The 16,698-nt window shown below is 41.8% G+C and overlaps 2 protein-coding genes across 5 annotated transcripts in view; both read right to left on the minus strand.

Moving 5' to 3' along the window:
- Window positions 1–1,168, minus strand: part of Meikin (meiotic kinetochore factor) — a 38,949-nt gene extending 37,781 nt beyond the window's left edge. Inside the window, exons 1-3 of the mRNA XM_041664442.1 lie at window positions 1,018–1,168; window positions 830–923; window positions 110–194 (exon numbers count right to left, since the gene is read on the minus strand). Coding sequence (XP_041520376.1) covers window positions 110–194; window positions 830–923; window positions 1,018–1,168 — 330 coding nt within the window. The remainder of the gene's footprint in view (window positions 1–109; window positions 195–829; window positions 924–1,017) is intronic.
- A 5,323-nt stretch (window positions 1,169–6,491) lies between these two features.
- Acsl6 (acyl-CoA synthetase long chain family member 6) overlaps window positions 6,492–16,698 on the minus strand; it is a 63,545-nt gene continuing 53,338 nt past the window's right edge. For all 4 annotated transcript variants that reach the window (XM_041664309.1, XM_041664307.1, XM_041664306.1 and 1 more), the window contains exon 21: window positions 6,492–10,260. In XM_041664309.1, coding sequence (XP_041520243.1) covers window positions 10,123–10,260 — 138 coding nt within the window. In that variant the 3' untranslated portion in view covers window positions 6,492–10,122. The remainder of the gene's footprint in view (window positions 10,261–16,698) is intronic.

A 16,698-nucleotide genomic window follows, 5' to 3' on the forward strand; every position in this document is an offset into this window, starting at 1 on the left:
TATCAATGTAATAAAAATAGTAGAAACTATCCTTCTATTGTGAGGTGCATCAGCTACTGCCTGTCTCTACCCTAAGTGTATGTAAGAAACACAGGAAGAACATACATACACTCAATGGAGTTATCTTCTTATCTGGGGTCTCTTTGCCAGGGATATTTTCTTGCAGGCTTTCCCCTCCTGTAATACTTAACTGACTGCAAATAAACAAAACAGTTCAGTTTACAGCATCTGGGTTTGACTGTGTCTTGTTGTAGTTTAAAATCTGAGAGTTCCTTTAAGGAGAGCTTAGAGAACTGACTGGGATTTGCACCAAAAGCTGAATGATGCTGCAGACGCTTTCCTTACAGGTTCTGTCTTGCCTTTAAGTAACGTGGCAAGCCCTCCATTCATAAACCGAATCTGTCTGGACTGGGGACTGTAGCTCAGTTTGGTGGAGGGCCTTAAACCACAGTGTAATGGCACAAACTTGTAATCCCAGATTTGGGAGGTGGAGGCATGAAATCTATCTGTTAAGGTCAACCTCTACTACATAGAGAATTTGAGGCCAGCCTGGGCTATATGAGATCCTGTCGTTCATAAATATAGATGTGTGCGTTATCTGTAAACGTATATAAAACCTAACACACACATATATGTGAGAGAAGGGCGTGTACGGGAATGTTATGTGCACACCCCCTTCCCCCAATTTCTGGGTCTGCGTTTTAGGAGCAGAGCCAGCACATTCATTTCCTCCCTTGACTCCTTGAATGAGAAGCTATTAAGCAGAAGCAAAATCTAAAACTTTCTGAGAAAGCCAAGTTGCCCTGGGCTGTTACCCTAGGCTACCCACCTTGGCAACTGTGAGCTGCTACCTCTGGACCTGTTCAATTCCTCTTTCTCAGTAATCTTCCGCAATCCCTGCTCTTTGCCTTTTCCCTTCAGACCTGCGAGAGGGTGCCACGTTTCAGGGGACCTGCTCGTGCCCCCACTCAACCCCGGCCAAGGCCCACCCGCCACCCAGGCCTGCTGAACTTCGACCTGGAGGGGCCTCAGTCTTCCCAGGGACGGCTAGGTCCGGCTTCGGGGTGAGGTTGAGCCTCTCACCATCCCTCTTCTTGCGGGTATAAACCCGTTGAGACCATATGGCCACTCCAAGGCGGGAGGGCCCTACACGCCCCATCTTGTCCATCGCCTTATTGAGGAACTGGCCACCCACAGAGCGATGCCCTGCCGCGACAGCCTGTCTTAGTACTACTTTTATAGTCGCAAAGGTTTCTGGGAAGATGGTGGGCGGCTCCGGTCACGCCCTATTGCCGCAAAGCAAAGCCTGGGCTGTGAGAACTGACCCAAGCTCCCTAAGTTTTAAATGCACTTGTGCACGTGGGCGCGCGCGCGAACACACACACACACACACACACACACACACACACACACGCACGCACGCACGCACGCACGCACGCACGCACGCACCTGTGTCCAGCAGGTCATTGCTTTTAGTGGGAATGACCCAACACCTGTAACTCATACAGTGCTCTTCTGAACACCGCCTTGACACCCCCAACCGCGGAGTTTGGGGTTTCTGTGCTTAAGGAATGAAGATGGGAGTTTAGCCTCACTCAGTGCAGGAAGACAAAGGGCAGATTTGTTAGTGAAGGCTCCATCTGATAAGCATATTGAGCACGTGGCAACCATCTTTTTAGTCTTAAGAAAACGCAGCCTTTGACAATATTGAAAATGCAGTCTGTAGCGATGACATTAGGAAGGGCTCGAAGGCTTTTCTGTGCCTCCCCAATGCTCTGTACATATGAGGACTTTCTTAACCACCACTCTTCGTTTGTTTTTTGTTTTTGTTTTTGTTTTTGTTTTTTTTTTTTTTTTTGGTTTTTCGAGACAGGGTTTCTCTGTGGTTTTGGAGCCTGTCCTGGAACTAGCTCTTGTAGACCAGGCTGGTCTCGAACTCACAGAGATCCACCTGCCTCTGCCTCCCGAGTGCTGGGATTAAAGGCGTGCGCCACCACGGCCCGGCCTCTTCGTTTGTTTTGTTTAGAGATTCAGTCTGTTAGTGAACCTGGAGCTCACTGATTTGGTTAGACTGCCTTCTTGGCACACTCTAGACATCCTCCGCTCTCTGCCTCTCCAACAAGGTGCTTACAGATGCACACTGCCCTGTCAGCTTTTCTAAGAAGATACAGGGGATCTGAACTCAGGTCCTCTTGTTTATGTGTAAAGCACTTTACCAGCTAAGCCATCTCTTATCCCGAGATCCCAATGTATGTGAACACAAACTGAATTTTCATAATAAAATTACACTGAGTTTTACAACTGAAAATCAGCCCATGGAAACATTTATAGCAGTCTATTACTCATCAAAATATGACTTTGTAAATAGCAGAGGGATCTTTATGGGCGTTCTTGCCTGCTTAGATGTATTGGTGCTTTGAGTCACTGACTTAGTGTTGGCTGAGCACCTTGCTGCGTTAGGCACTGTCTTGGCCACATGAATAAGTAACAACGGGTCCTTCAGTCAGGGATCTTACAGTCTTGCTGTCCTCTGAGTAGTAATCACAGTCCCAACATTTTCTCTTGAGTCACACCCATAACAAGCAAACAGGCAGTCTCTCATTCAGATACCAACTCTCCTGGCTCCTCTCATTGCTTTGGGGTACAAACAACCCACTGCAGTTCTTAAATGATGTGTGGGAGCCTTGGAACTCACCTGCCTCTACCTCCTCAGTGCTGGGATTAAAGGCATGCACTACAGTGCCCAACTCCCTAAAGGTTATTCCCTGCCCCCTCCCCTCCCCGAATACAGTTTTATATAGATCAGGCTATGTAGCCAAGAATGATCACAAACTTCTGATCTTCCTGCTTCTACCTCCTAAGTGCTGTTATTACTGACAGGTGTCTCAGTACCCAATTATATTCTAGTGGTTCCAGCCTTGGTGCAAACTAGGCAAGCACTCTATTGAGATAGGGACCATTTCCCCAAAGCCAATGAAAGCATTCACCAAGTGCTAACAAGTAAAGTTTTTAGGAACTAGGACCTGTGAGATGTCTTAGTAGATAAAAACACTTTGTCTTGAGGTTTGGAGAGATGGTTCAGTGGCTTAAGAGCACTTCCTGATATTGGAGAGGATCTGGGTTCACTTCTCGACATTCACATAGATGATTAGAATAATCTATATCTCCAATCCCAGGGGATCTGATACCTCCTTCTGGTTCCTGTGGTACAATACATACATACAGACAAAACTTTCATACACATAATTTTTTTTAAAAAAATCTTTTAAAAGTGTTTTTTTTTGTGTGTGCAAAATTGACAATTGCATCCCCAGAACCCACGATATAAGAAAAGAACCAATTCATAAAAATTGTTCTCTGGGGGCTGGAGAGGTGGTTCAGTGGTTAAGCTCTGGCTGCTCTTGCAGAGGACCCAGGTTCAATTCCCAGCACTCATACAGATAAATATAATATAAATGTCTATCACTCCAGTCCTGGGGGATCCCGTGTGTAGGGCCATATTAAAAAGCCCATATTTCTACTTCATATGGCAGCTAGAATTTCAGGTAAGTTGCACCTGCCACACAGGTGGTCACCTAGCCTTCCACACTGACGCCATTCTGAACAAACGGTCAGGATATGATAATGTTGTCCTGCTCCTTTTTTGTAATTTGGAGGACACCTGGAAAAGAGATGTTAATTCAGCCTACATGACAGAGCTGGCATACAGAGCAGGAAGATGGGAAGGTGTGACCAAGCAGGCATAGATAGGTGTGGACATGACCTCAGACATTTACCTGGTTACCTTGGAGACAGACTACTAATGAATTTCCCCCTCAGTTTACGTGTTGGTATAAAAGCTGTTTGGAGAATATACGCGGGTGAATTTTCAGGATGTGAACTCAGGATTTCATGAGGGATCACTGAGAATCTCCCTCCTGATAAACCCATGTGAGTTGTGTCTTTATTCCCATGCCTCCCTGCTGGCCCAAGAAATAATTTATGGTCTAGGCTGGCACTGGACCCCATGCCCTTTTCTCACCTCCCTGGACACAGACATTCCTACACACAAAATAAAAATAATTTTTTAAAAGTTGCCCTCTTGCCTCCACATGCATCTAGGCACGACACACACTTTCCAGCTGAGGGAACCAAGTCCCAGGAAAACTCATTAAGGCAGGTGGTTGCCATAGGTAGCATAGCTGCCTGGGCATTTGTCTAGCAAACTGGTCATGCTTTCATCCCTCCTAATAGGGAAAGGAAAGAGGCAAGAGCAATAAGGAGAGGTGCCTGCAGTTCTTAGTGGTAAAGAGAAGGGAAGAAACTTGAGATAGAATGTTTTGTTTACAGCCTCCCCTCGAACCACCCTACAAAAGACAGACTGGAAAGATGGGCTGGTGATTAAGATCACTGGTTGCTCTTCCAGAAGATCAGGGTTTGTAAACCTGTAAACACTGTGTTTACTCCAGTTCCAGGGGATATGATGCCCTCTATTGGCTTCCTTGGGCACTGCACACAGGTGGTGCACAGACTTACACCAGAACCAAAATAAAATACTTTTAAGGGAAAAGAAACAAGTTCCCCACAAGAAAGTGAGGTAGGCAGAGACATCTCAACTCTCTCATGGCTCTCTCTTCTCCATCTCCAAGAGCAAACAGCCTGTGCAAGTATTCACAAGTGAGGCTTCCCGGGAACTTCTTCCACTCGTCCATTTTACTGCTCCCACCATAGGCCATGTTCAGGTTCAACACATGTTGAGTTAGACTAGATTAGCAACAGTCAGAGATCTGAACTTCTATGGGGAAACAAGGTTCAGATGTGGATGAGACTTCTGAAGAAGGCTTTTTATTATTTTTTTTTTGTAAACAACCAGTGTGTGGGGTTTGCAGTCCTTGAAACCCAAAGAGAATCTAATGGCATGATCTGTTTGTTGTGCGCTTGTTTGATTAATGGAGTAATACACTGAGAGGCTTTGTTACAGTGATATCCATGGGTGTCAGGGAGCTAAATGAAAGCAGTTTAGACGTGCTTAGATTACAAGAATGGAAGAAATTACAAAGATAGATAAAAAAATAAACTATAGATTTAGATACTGCAGTCATAATTCAGTGAAACATAAATTAGGGCCATGGGGATTTTCCTTTAATAGACATTTCTTGAGCACCTACTGTTGGTTATACTCTTTACACTGAAGCTAAAACCTGAAGCAACTGTCCCAGTGGGGATGGGGCAAAGAGACTATCAACCAATGAATCACTTGGAAAGCTTCTAATCTTGGAGCTTACATTTGTTTTGTTTAAATATGTGTATGTCTGTGCCTGGGTGAGTTTCATGTGTCCCATGTAGATGCAGGAAAGTGTGGAGGCCAGGATAGGGCATCAGATGCTCTGGAACTGGAGTGACAAGCACAGGAGTTGTGAGCCACGATGTGGATACTAGGGACCAACCCCCAGGCCTCTGTATGAGTACTGAGTACTCCCAACCACTGAGCTATGTCTCTAGCCCTAAAGCTTAATTTTCAAAGAAAAATGGCAGAAGTTGAGCCAAGGCATAGAGGCAGAAGGAGAGTCATTGGTACAATTGGAGCCAAGACTCCATAAGGAAGTGGCAGGAGAAGACACAGTAGTCTTTGTGAACTGAAGCAGGGAGTCAGAACTTCATTCTGGAAACCATGGGAAGGATTCAAAGAAATAATGGAAAGAAAAGCATTGTGACCAGATTTTCAATTCAGAAAGATGTCATGGCAAAACCTGGGAAAGTGAAGTGGAACCTTGAAGACTGCTTTCATAAAGCACTGTACTGTTTCAAACCAACAACAAAGGTAGCTTAGACTATACAAATAGTTGTGAGACCAGAGAGAAACAGATAAGAGCAAATACGTGAGGACAGGATCTGCACAGACTTGACGTGGTAGAGTGAACCATTTTAAGAAATTTTGTCTTTGGCCAGGCAGTGGTGGTGCATGCTTTTAATCCCAGCACTTGGGAGGAAGAGGCAGGGGGATCTCTGAGTTCAAGGTCAACTTGGTCTACAGAGCAAGTTCCAGGACAACTGAGGCTACACAGAGAAACCCTGTCTCGCAAAGAAGAAAGAAAGAAAGAAAGAAAGAAAGAAGAAAGAAAGAAAGAATATCTTTCTTTAACTTTATAGTTGATTTGATGACATTGTGGAAATGTTAAAGACCATCATCATGATGGAAAAATTTGAGGAGTTATTGTTCTTTGGAAGACTGAAAATTATTTAAATCTAGGACATGTTTGGTAATAGCAAGGTGGATTCCAGCAAAGGCCTGCACAAAGGATAGCCTCTGAGTGTACGTAAGTTGTCCATAATTAATTATGTCTAACTGCTTAAAGTTTGAGAACACTTACAGGTGATGAAGAATATGCTAATGCAAAAGTTTCATGCTTGGGTACTAAATATACCATATAGATGATTATCAAATACATTCCCATGAGGTAATTGCATCATATAAGCACAGAATACAGAAAGAAATTATAAACAATTTTGAGAAATAAAAAACTTTATTTTTTACAAAAGTGTTCATGAGTGCATTTTGTATTTGATGTTCATGCCGTTATAACAAAGCAAACTAAAATATAATTACAGTTAAGGTACATCTATGCATATTTAAAAAGTAATATCTTAATTCCTTGATTTTCAAAAATTGAAAGTAGAATAAGCAATTCTTCAAATTAGCCATTTTCCCCTCCCCATGCAATCATTGCAATGATTTAACAAGGAAATGTAAAATGAGCGGTCAGATGAGTGCTTAAGTGGTGTATTACCTCCTGAAAACCCTGTGTGTTTGGGACTAGAGTTAGAAACGCTTGCTTACACTTTCAAGTGTGCATCACCTCCGCAGTACAACCATTAACATATTCTCAATGGGGAGATTCTCATTCAGGGACTGGTCCTCATGTTTGCTGATCTCACTCTCTTGGCATTATTTGTAGGTTCACAGGCAGGATTATGCAGCATACTTAAGAGAGAGCTGAAGACTGTCAGGATCCTTTTTTATCATTGTAGTGTTTTCTTAAAATAAAAACAGCCAACTTTTAATTGATCAGTTTTACATATGGTTATTCATTCTTTTGTCCTGAGATATTAAGCAATTTTGTAAGGAGTTTGTCTTCATGCAAAAAATATAATTTTCCATTCTTAACATTCATTTTCTAGTATTTTGCATGTTAAATAACTGTATCACACTTGTGCTTAATATATGTAAAACATAAAAAACAATTCATTTATTATGGCAGAAAAATTAATGACCATTGGTTCTTTCATAGGCAATACAATCAATTTTAAGTGTTGTTTTCAAATTGCTAAAACATTACCTGTCTGTAAAACTCTCAATGGAAATTTTGGGGGGTTCCCCTGTTCAGGGTATGGCTACTTCTTGAACCTGTGAGTTTAAGATCCTAATACATGGAGCTAGGCCTGCAGACCACACCCAGTCAGTCTTCTCTGCCACCTGGAGGGGAAGTCTCAATACTACCTATAAAGACATCCTTTGTAGCAAATGGGGCAATGTATATATCTGTTTTATAGTGTTTACCCCAACTGGGTTGGTTTGTAAAAAAAAATGTGAGAATTAGTAACACATTTGAGTGACAAATAGATAAAAATGCCAAACATTTAAGAACATATTTATGATTAAAGAATCAAGTTTCTGTGGCCTCTAGACTTTAAACAGTATAGGGTGCCCACTGGGATTATGACAAGTCTTAAGTGCTTAGCCTTTTTCCTATATTGGTTAAAGAGAAACACTAACTTGTTTTTCATCACCTGAGATAAGATTGAGAAATCTGAAACAAGGAGTTTTTCATTGATAACATACTGTTTCATTTCTTTTTTTGTTACAAAGTTAAGTAGTGTTTCACAGAGGAGCAAGAGGACATGTGATGAACTTAAGGCCCACTGTAACTTTCTAAGCACATCTGCGCCCTCCCATAAATAGCCCCCACACAGATTGGGAAGTTCAATAGAAACACAGAATCTTTTGAGAAACAAACAACAAACAAAGGTTGTTAACAATTAATCACATCTAACTGAAACAAAGAATAAATATAATAAGGATAAGTTTTTCAATTGTTTGCTTAAATTGCACTGTTCAAAAATTCTGCTGGAATCAAAGCCAACTATGAGATTTTCATCAAGTAGTCAGACAATGGAAAGCAGCTTCTTTTATTTGATGTGCAAAATTCCTTGCCCTTAAAATAATATGAGTATCTAATTCAGGTAATGGTCTTCAATTTTAATTATCAAATATGTGTGAAGTATCTAAAGAGCCTGTGCTTCTCACATGCGGCTCTGGATGTGTTATCTGTCTAGTCAGAAATGTCTTTCAAATTTACTTCACCCTGGGAGCAGAGCTCAGGGGCGCAGCGCTTGCTGAGCATGTGCAAGGCCCTGGTTCTGATCCTCCACACTGTGAAAGACATTAATGTGAACAGAATCTGATCATTTATTCAAAGCCAAATTTATAGGTGCAACATTGAGTCTTCAGAGAAATTATACCCAAGGAATGTACCTGAATTTTAAAAAAGTACCTGAATAACTACGTCATTTAAAGCTGAGTTCAAGACTCAACATGACTGAAACGTGTGAACCAACATTGATATAGACCATCCAACAGGCCTGCACAATGATGCAGGTTCTGATTGATAGCATTCGCTTACAAACAGGTTGGGACCATCCAATAGGCCTGTGTGATCATGCAGGCTGTGCTGACAACATTCACTTCCAAACCATGCTGGGTTTCCTCTAGGGCTAAGGAGTTCTTGTCCTGCCACACTGATTATATATCTACGTGGAAAGATCACGCGGACTTCATGAATTCTTCATATACTTTCAGAGTCCTGTTCCATCAGAGGAGAGAGACTTCCCTAGGGGCTTGCCCTCCTCCAAGCATACAATTTGAGCTGTCCATGTAATCGAGGCTTTTAGTGACATCAGAATCTTGGCATCTAGATTCAGGATGCATCTAAAAATGTGGTACAATTAAGGTTTAATGGTCAAACTTAGTACATATAGAGATTCTAAGAATGGAATTATACCATTAGCAGGTCTTTTTCTATGTTGGCCTTAAGTAGTTTTCTAGGAAAATTCTGAAGAAGTGCTTTCACATCGTGTCATTGAAGAGTTATTTCATTCAGAAATAGCATCTACTCCTCCTCATGTCTGCCTTTATAGTCATATAAAAAGAAAGCAAAAATGTTCAGAAGTTCAGCCATATTGAGTTTCCCAGACCTGGTATAGACATATTAAAGATGGAAATGGGGAAGACTCTAGCAGGAACACAGGTACACGAACTGTCACCCACCCTGAGAAATCACTGAGTTCCTTCCCCTAAGTGTCTGCCAAGAATCCATTTGCTGCAGTCAACAGACATCTTTTGAATTCGTTATGGTAAGAAGTCCATAAATACACACATAGAATCTGTACATAGATTCTGGATATTTCAGTGAGCTTGAGAAATGAGAAAATGTGCTGAAAGACCTTTGGGAATTGATAAATAAATATAATATTTTAAAAAGAACATCTACATTTTCATTTTTTTTAATAAATAAAAGTAAAAATCAGAGGGAAGGCTCTTTCATCAACAGGGATGGCCATGATAGAGGACGGGAGTCAGGTCACGTGTGAACTATCATGTTTTGTTTGGGCATGACTTCCTACTTCCTGCTCTAAGTTTTGAGTCTGATCTAACTGTGATCTTTGTCAGTTATTTAATGAGGTAGTCCACATTGCCTAGACATTCGCAGTATCTAGTTAATATTCTACAAATAATTAAGTACAATATATCAGTTATGTTTTTTTTCCTTTATGTTTAATGGAATTCTGTGAACATTGAGAATATATTACTTTTAGTGGTACACAGTTCTTGAGAAAATGTCTTGATTTGTTTTTACATTGCCATTTGTGATATTTTTTAGCAGCTTGCTACAATATCATTTAATAAAAATAAAGTGTACTTGGTGATGGTAGAGAAAATATTGTTAGAGACGTCTTGGGTCAGGAAAGGCTCAGTCGCAAGGGTGCTCTTTCATTTTCAGCTGCGTCACTCAGCTTCCTGTCTTTCGGGAATAACTGTAATATTGCTGCGAAGTTCATTGGACCGAGTAGGACCCTCCATGAGCTTCACATGGAGGCTGAGTAAAGCTCTTCGATTTGTTTTTTGAAGTACTCTCTCAGCTCGGGTCTCTTAGCCTTTAGTGTTGGTGTCAGCAAACCATTTTGAACTGAGAACATGTCACAATGGATGTGAATGGCTTTAACCTAAAAATTAAATGCAGAATATATCTTTAATAGGAATAAAACACAGAATTTATAGCATTTGTGGTAAAAATAAACAGGCGTAAAGGAATAGGGATCCTGACTTTATCACACCATGCTAAGTCAAAATTAGATTCAAAGACATTTCAGCCCATTTGATGTGTCTGAAAGCCACCCTTTCCTCTTGTCACCTGCTCATCCATCCATTCAATCACTCCACAACTCAAGAGACACAAACAGGTTGCTTGTTCTGCTAGGCACTGAGAATACAAGGAGGGATCTTAAATACCAACACCCGCAGCGGTGTAAGTTAGCGTTTACAGAGCAGATTGAAGGACACTGGGAAATTCTTAACATGATGTACAGAAAATGAAGAGCACAGATCTGAGTTAGGGAAGAGCGAGGCATAGTCAGGAAAGGTTTTACAACCAGGTGAGTATTAAAAAAATAGCAACAGTTGAGGCTGGGGATGCTTCTTAGCTGGTGGAGTGCTTTGCCTACCATGTATGATGCATGGGTTTGGTCTCTAATATCTTATAAAACCAGAGTGTGGTGTCACATAGCCAGAACTCATGAGGTAGAGGCAGGAGGACCAGCAGTTCACCCTTGACTACACATCAATTTCAAGTTCAACTTAAGATACATGAGACCCTATCATAAACAAATAGTCAGACAGCAAATGGGAAAATGTGGGTACAGGAGGGTACCATCGGCACAGTCAGTCCTCAAGAACAAAACCAGCAGTTGAGAAGATGCAGGGTTTCCAAAGCGATGGCTAAGTGGCTTCTTATTGTTACATAAGAAAGTCAAGTGTGGGAGGAATGAGACTGAAGGCATAGACAGCCCAGTGGTGGAGAAGGTCAAATTTTATCCCAAACACAAGAGGAAAGGACTGGAGAAGTCTAAAGAGTGCAGTGGCACAGGCTCACAAGCCCTGTAGAAAAAGGTCTCCCAGAAAAACTGAAAGATGGCTTTGGGAAGAGCTAAGAATGGAAGGATATGTTCCATTTGCTGGAAACAAGACAATAGTCTGGCAATCTTACCAAAAGCAATATACAGATTCAATGCAATGCCCATCAAAATCCCAGAAAAATTCTTCATAGTCCTCGAAAGAACAATACTCAACTTCATATGGAAAATCAAAAAATCCAGGATAGCCAAAACAATCCTGTACAATAAAAGAACTTCTAGAGGCATCACAATCCCTGACTTCAAACTCTACTACAAAGCTACAGTACTGAAAACAGCCTAGTATTGGCATAAAAACAGACAGGAGGACCAATGGAACCAAATAGAAGACCCAGATATCAATCCACACATCTTTGAACACCTGATTTTTGACAAAGAAGAAAAAAATATCAAATGGAAAAAAGAAAGCAAATTTAACAAGTGATGCTGGCATAACTGGATTTCAACATGTAGAAGAATGAAAATAGACCCAAATCTATCACCATGCACAAAACTCAATTCCAAATGGATCAAAGACCTCAACATAAAGCCAACCACACTGAACCTTATAGAAGAGAAAGTGGGAAGTACACTTGAATGCATTGGCACAGGAGACCACTTCCTAAATATGACCCCAGCAGTACAGACACTGAGAGAAACAATTAATAAATGGGACCTCCTGAAACTGAAATGCTTCTATAAAGCAAAGGACACGGTCAACAAGACAAAACAACAGCCTACAGAATGGGAAAAGATTTTCACTAACCCCACATCAGAAAGAGGTCTGATCTCCAAAATATTCATAGAACTCAAGAAATTGGACACCAAAAGAACACATAATCCAATAGAAAAAAATGGAGTATAGACGTAAACAGAGAACTCTCAACAGAGGAATCTAAAATGACTGAAAGACACTTAAGGAAATGTTCAACATCCTCAGTCATCAGAGAAATGCAAATCAAAACAACTCTGAGATTCCATCTTACACCTGTAAGAATGGCCAAGATAAAAAACACTGATGACAACTTATGCTGGAGAGGTTGTGGGGAAAAGGGAACACTTCTGCATTGCTGGTGGGAATGCAAGCTGGTACAACCCCTTTGGATGTCAGTGTGGCAATTTCTCAGAAAATTAGGAAATAACCTTCCTCAAGACCCAGTAATACCACTTTTGGGTATATATCCAAAGAATGCTCAGTCATGCCATAAGGACATGTGCTCAACTATGTTCATAGCAGCACTGTTTGTCATAGCCAGAACCTGGAAATGACCTAAATGCCCCTCGACTGAAGAATGGATAAGGAAAATGTGGTACATTTACACAATAGAGTAGTACACAGCAGAAAAAAATAATGACATCTTGAATTTTGCAGGAAAATGGATGGAGCTAGAAAACATTATTTTGGGTGAGGTAACCCAGACACAGAAAGACAATTATTACATGTACTCACTCATAGGTGGTTTTAAAACATAAATCAAAGAAAGCCAGCCTACAAACCACAATCCCAGAGAACTTAGACAACAACGAGGACACTAGGAGAGACTACATAGATCTAATCTACATGGGAAGTAGAAAAAGTCATGATCTCCTGAGTAAATTGGGAGTATGGGGACCTTGGAAGAGGGTTGAAGGGGGGAGGGGAGAGGCAGCAAGGGGAGTAGAGAAAAATTTTGTAAAGCCCAATAAAAATCAATTAAAAAAAAGACAATAGTCTACATCAGTAGTTCTTAGCTCTCCTAACGCTGCCACCTTCTAATACAGTTTCTCATGTTGTGGTGACCCCCAACCATACAATTTTTATTGTTACTTGGAACTATAATTTTGCTAATGTTATGAATTATAATATGCATATATAATTATAAATATCTGATATGCAGAATATCTGATATGCAGACCCTGTGAAGGGATTGTTTGATCCCCAAAGGCGTTGCACCCATAAGTTGAGAAGTCCTGTTCTAGACATAGTGTGGAGACAGACACAGAGATAGCTGAACAGTTCAGAATGAATTGGAGACATGGTGACAAGATGCAATATGGAGGGAGGCTGCTGTGAGGACTCTGGGAGTCTGCTTTAGATGGCTTCCTAGAGACACTGTAGTCTGTCTGCACTAAGAGTGCAAAAAGCAGGGGGAACACAATGAGCTAAAAAATGTTCTGCTGAGGACATTTTTGTTTTTTGAGACAGGACCTCATGTAGCTCAGGCTGGCCTTATTCCCTGGGTAGCTGAGCATCATCTAGAATATCTGATCCCCTTCCTTTCTCCTCCTCCCCGGTGCTGAGGCGACAGGTAGACATCAATACACCTGTTTCTGCAGCGCTGTGGGTCGAATCCAGGGTTCTGTGTGTGCTGGGCAAGCACTCTACCAATTGAGCTACATCCCAGCCCATGCCCTGGACTTACATCAGGTCTTTTAGAGTGGGGCACGGAGGGATCTACCGAGTGTTCTCACTGCTGCCTTCTATGAGGCAGAGCCAGGCTCCTCAGGCCAAAGCTCTTTGCAAGGTGAAGCGAGTACACAAAAGGATGGAGGGTTGGTCCACGAGTGTCTCATAGAGCTTCTGCCATGTTGGGTTCCAGCAGGAAGACTCCCAGGCAGTTCTCTGAGAATATTGTATCTGAACACTGGAGTGGTACAACCTCGAAGAAATTGTGTCCTCCTAAATGGGACCAAATTGACTTTTTTTGTTTAATGAGTTTAATAACTCATATTATTAAAGAGTGAGCTAGGCTAAATAAACATCACTGTAATATATACTTTAAAATTATATCAAAATGTATGTGGTGAAATACAGACTCAGATTCAGGAATAGCCTTATAACCAATATTCATTGAGCATATACCGTGTGCCAGGTGCTATGTTATATATCAGGGATAGGAAGAAAAACAAATATCTCTCACTCACAGGGATCCTCCACTTCAACAAGAGATGCCAGAGTCGGACATAACTGGGCCGAGCACAGGGAGCTTCTCTGTTTTCCATTCCCCACTATCCCCTGTGCTAATAGAACCCTGGTCTAGTTTGGGTCCAGAATACACACGAGGACAGTCCTGCTCTCGGATTTCTCAGCTCTGCTTTGAAGCTAGAGGATAGCCATGAGATCCGTATTTGGTCTAAGAAAGAAAACTTTTTGCTTCCCTAATAAAAAAGCTCAGACATGGCTGCCTCCACCTCCTCTCCTCTTCCTTAACTGAACGTGACTGTTGCAGCCACCTTGCCACCATGGGGTGAAAAGTCAGCATGATAAGAGAATAGAGAGAAGAAAGACAGGAGTCTATGTCTTTGAGGACCTGTACTTACCTGGGACCATCCATCTTTCCACTGATGCAAAGGAGGAAAACCCAGCAGAGTGTCAGCCAGCTTTTTCTGCGTGAGTTGACTACACTTCCTTCCGACACACCACATCCCTTAGGCTCAGCAGTATTTGAACTGTGTTTCATTTTATGTTTCTTTTCATTGTTATTACCAAAATAATGGACAGAAACTATTTAAAGGAAGACTAATATCTCCTGGATCACAATGCTGGAGGGACTGAGTCCCTCATGGAGGAAACACAGTGGTCCCACCGGTGACAGAAGGAAAGAGGAGGCAGCTTTGTTCACGTGGTGGCAAGCAGAAAACAGAGACTTAGACCAGGGCAGAGGCGTTTGTGACCTTCTAAGATCACAGGGACCTACTTCTGCCAGTCAGGTCTCGCTTCTTAAAAGCTCCCTGACCTTCAAAATAGGTTGGGAATTGAATGTTCAGAACATGACCCTGTGAGAGACAATTCACAACTAATCCTAACAGACGAGGCTCTTTAAAAAGGGATGTTTGAAGGTGAACTTTGAAGAACAAGTAGGCTCTGGCCAGATGTGCACAGTGAGACTGGGGTTGGAGCAGGCTGCTCTGTGGCCCTAGCATGTGCTCAGGCGGAGGGAATGGAGCCCACAGCTCCCCAGCTGCTACAAGTGTGGGCTGGAGCATGTGGTACATATAATCTACAAGAGGCACAACTGTAAAGAGCAGTACATCTTCCTGGAAAATTTGAAGGTAATTCTTGACATAATTTTTAAATGCCAGCAAGCTGAACCAGATTAAGATGGATCAAGGGGTTGGAGAGATGTCTCTGATATTAACAGTGCAGCATGCCAGCAAGTTGCTATTTAGAGGTGACAAAGAATTCTTTGGTCAAAAAAAACAAAACAAAACAAAAAAACCAACAACCCCAAAACCAAAAAAACAAAAAGAACCCTTTATTCGATTCATTGAATTTTTAACCCAAAAACAAAACAAAGAAAAAAACCAAACTAAAGCTAAACTAAACAAAAATCCTCAATTACAAGAGAAGACCCCCCCCCCTGCAGTCAGGCAGTGATGGAGCACACCTTAATTGCAGCACACAGGAGGCAGAGGCAGGCAGAGCTCAGTGAGTTTGAGGCCAGCCTGGTCTAAAGAGTGAGTTCCAGGACAGCTAGGGCTGTTACCGAGAAACCCTGTCTCAAAAAAAAACAAAAACAAAAAACAAAACAAAACAAAACAAAGATCTCTCACAATACTATACTTCTGGCTTCTAAAAAGGCTTTTAAAAGAAACTCTGGAATTTTAACCTATATTTTCATTAAATAAATGTCAAATTTTTCAAAGCTAAGCACTAATAGGCTCATCCTTATCTCTAGGAAACTTGTGCAAATGAAGGATGACCCTGACTTAGGCTTCTTTTTATGTCGAGCTCAGTGTTTGAGTAGATTCAGAGCATGCCAGGAGGGAGGAAGCAGCGTGCTGAAGCTGCTGGTGCAGCTGCCCCGGCCGGCAGTTACATGTTGCCAGGACTTCTATCTGGATACTCAATTTAAATGGCTGAAAAATCAGAGGCTCTTGCCTGAGATGGCTTCATAGAGTGTTCCAAAATCAAGTTCCCAGAACTAGGGATGTGGTTCATACGCTTTACAGGTATGAGGACTTGGGTTAAGGCCCCAGAACCCATGTTTAAAAAAAAAAAAAAAAAGGAGGGAGATGTAGTGTTACATGCTTGCAATCCCAGCAATGGGGACAGGAAGATCCCTGGGGCTTGCTGGCCATCTAGTGTAGTTCCAGGCTGATAAGAGACCCCATGTCAAGGGAGGCAGATGACATTCTTGCAAATAACACCGGAGGTTGTCCTCTAAGTGCTATACACATGTGGACACAATACACCCTCACGTACATAAACATTCATAAGAATGTCATTAAAAGGCTAAGTTCCTGTAATTGAAAACTCTCTCAATTTGGCTTGCTACTCAAAACAGAAAGGATTTCTCAGGACAAGGACTGCAAGTCTTTGTTCCTTAAAAAATACAGCCTGCTCCCCTCCGTGTGTTATCACACATAAACCATCCCAAAACACGTGAAGTTGTAACAGGTCCCAAGGGAGAAGCTTGGGATACTGAAAAGCAGGAAATATACACGAGCTCCTTCCCAGGTGGTATGACATGGGGTATGAGAGTCAGGGATAGGAAGGTTGGGGTGGGATAG

The sequence above is a fragment of the Microtus oregoni genome, unplaced genomic scaffold (assembly GCF_018167655.1).
Source record: "Microtus oregoni isolate MIOR12 unplaced genomic scaffold, Mior012 000015F_ref0000493, whole genome shotgun sequence".
NCBI lineage: Eukaryota > Metazoa > Chordata > Mammalia > Rodentia > Cricetidae > Microtus > Microtus oregoni.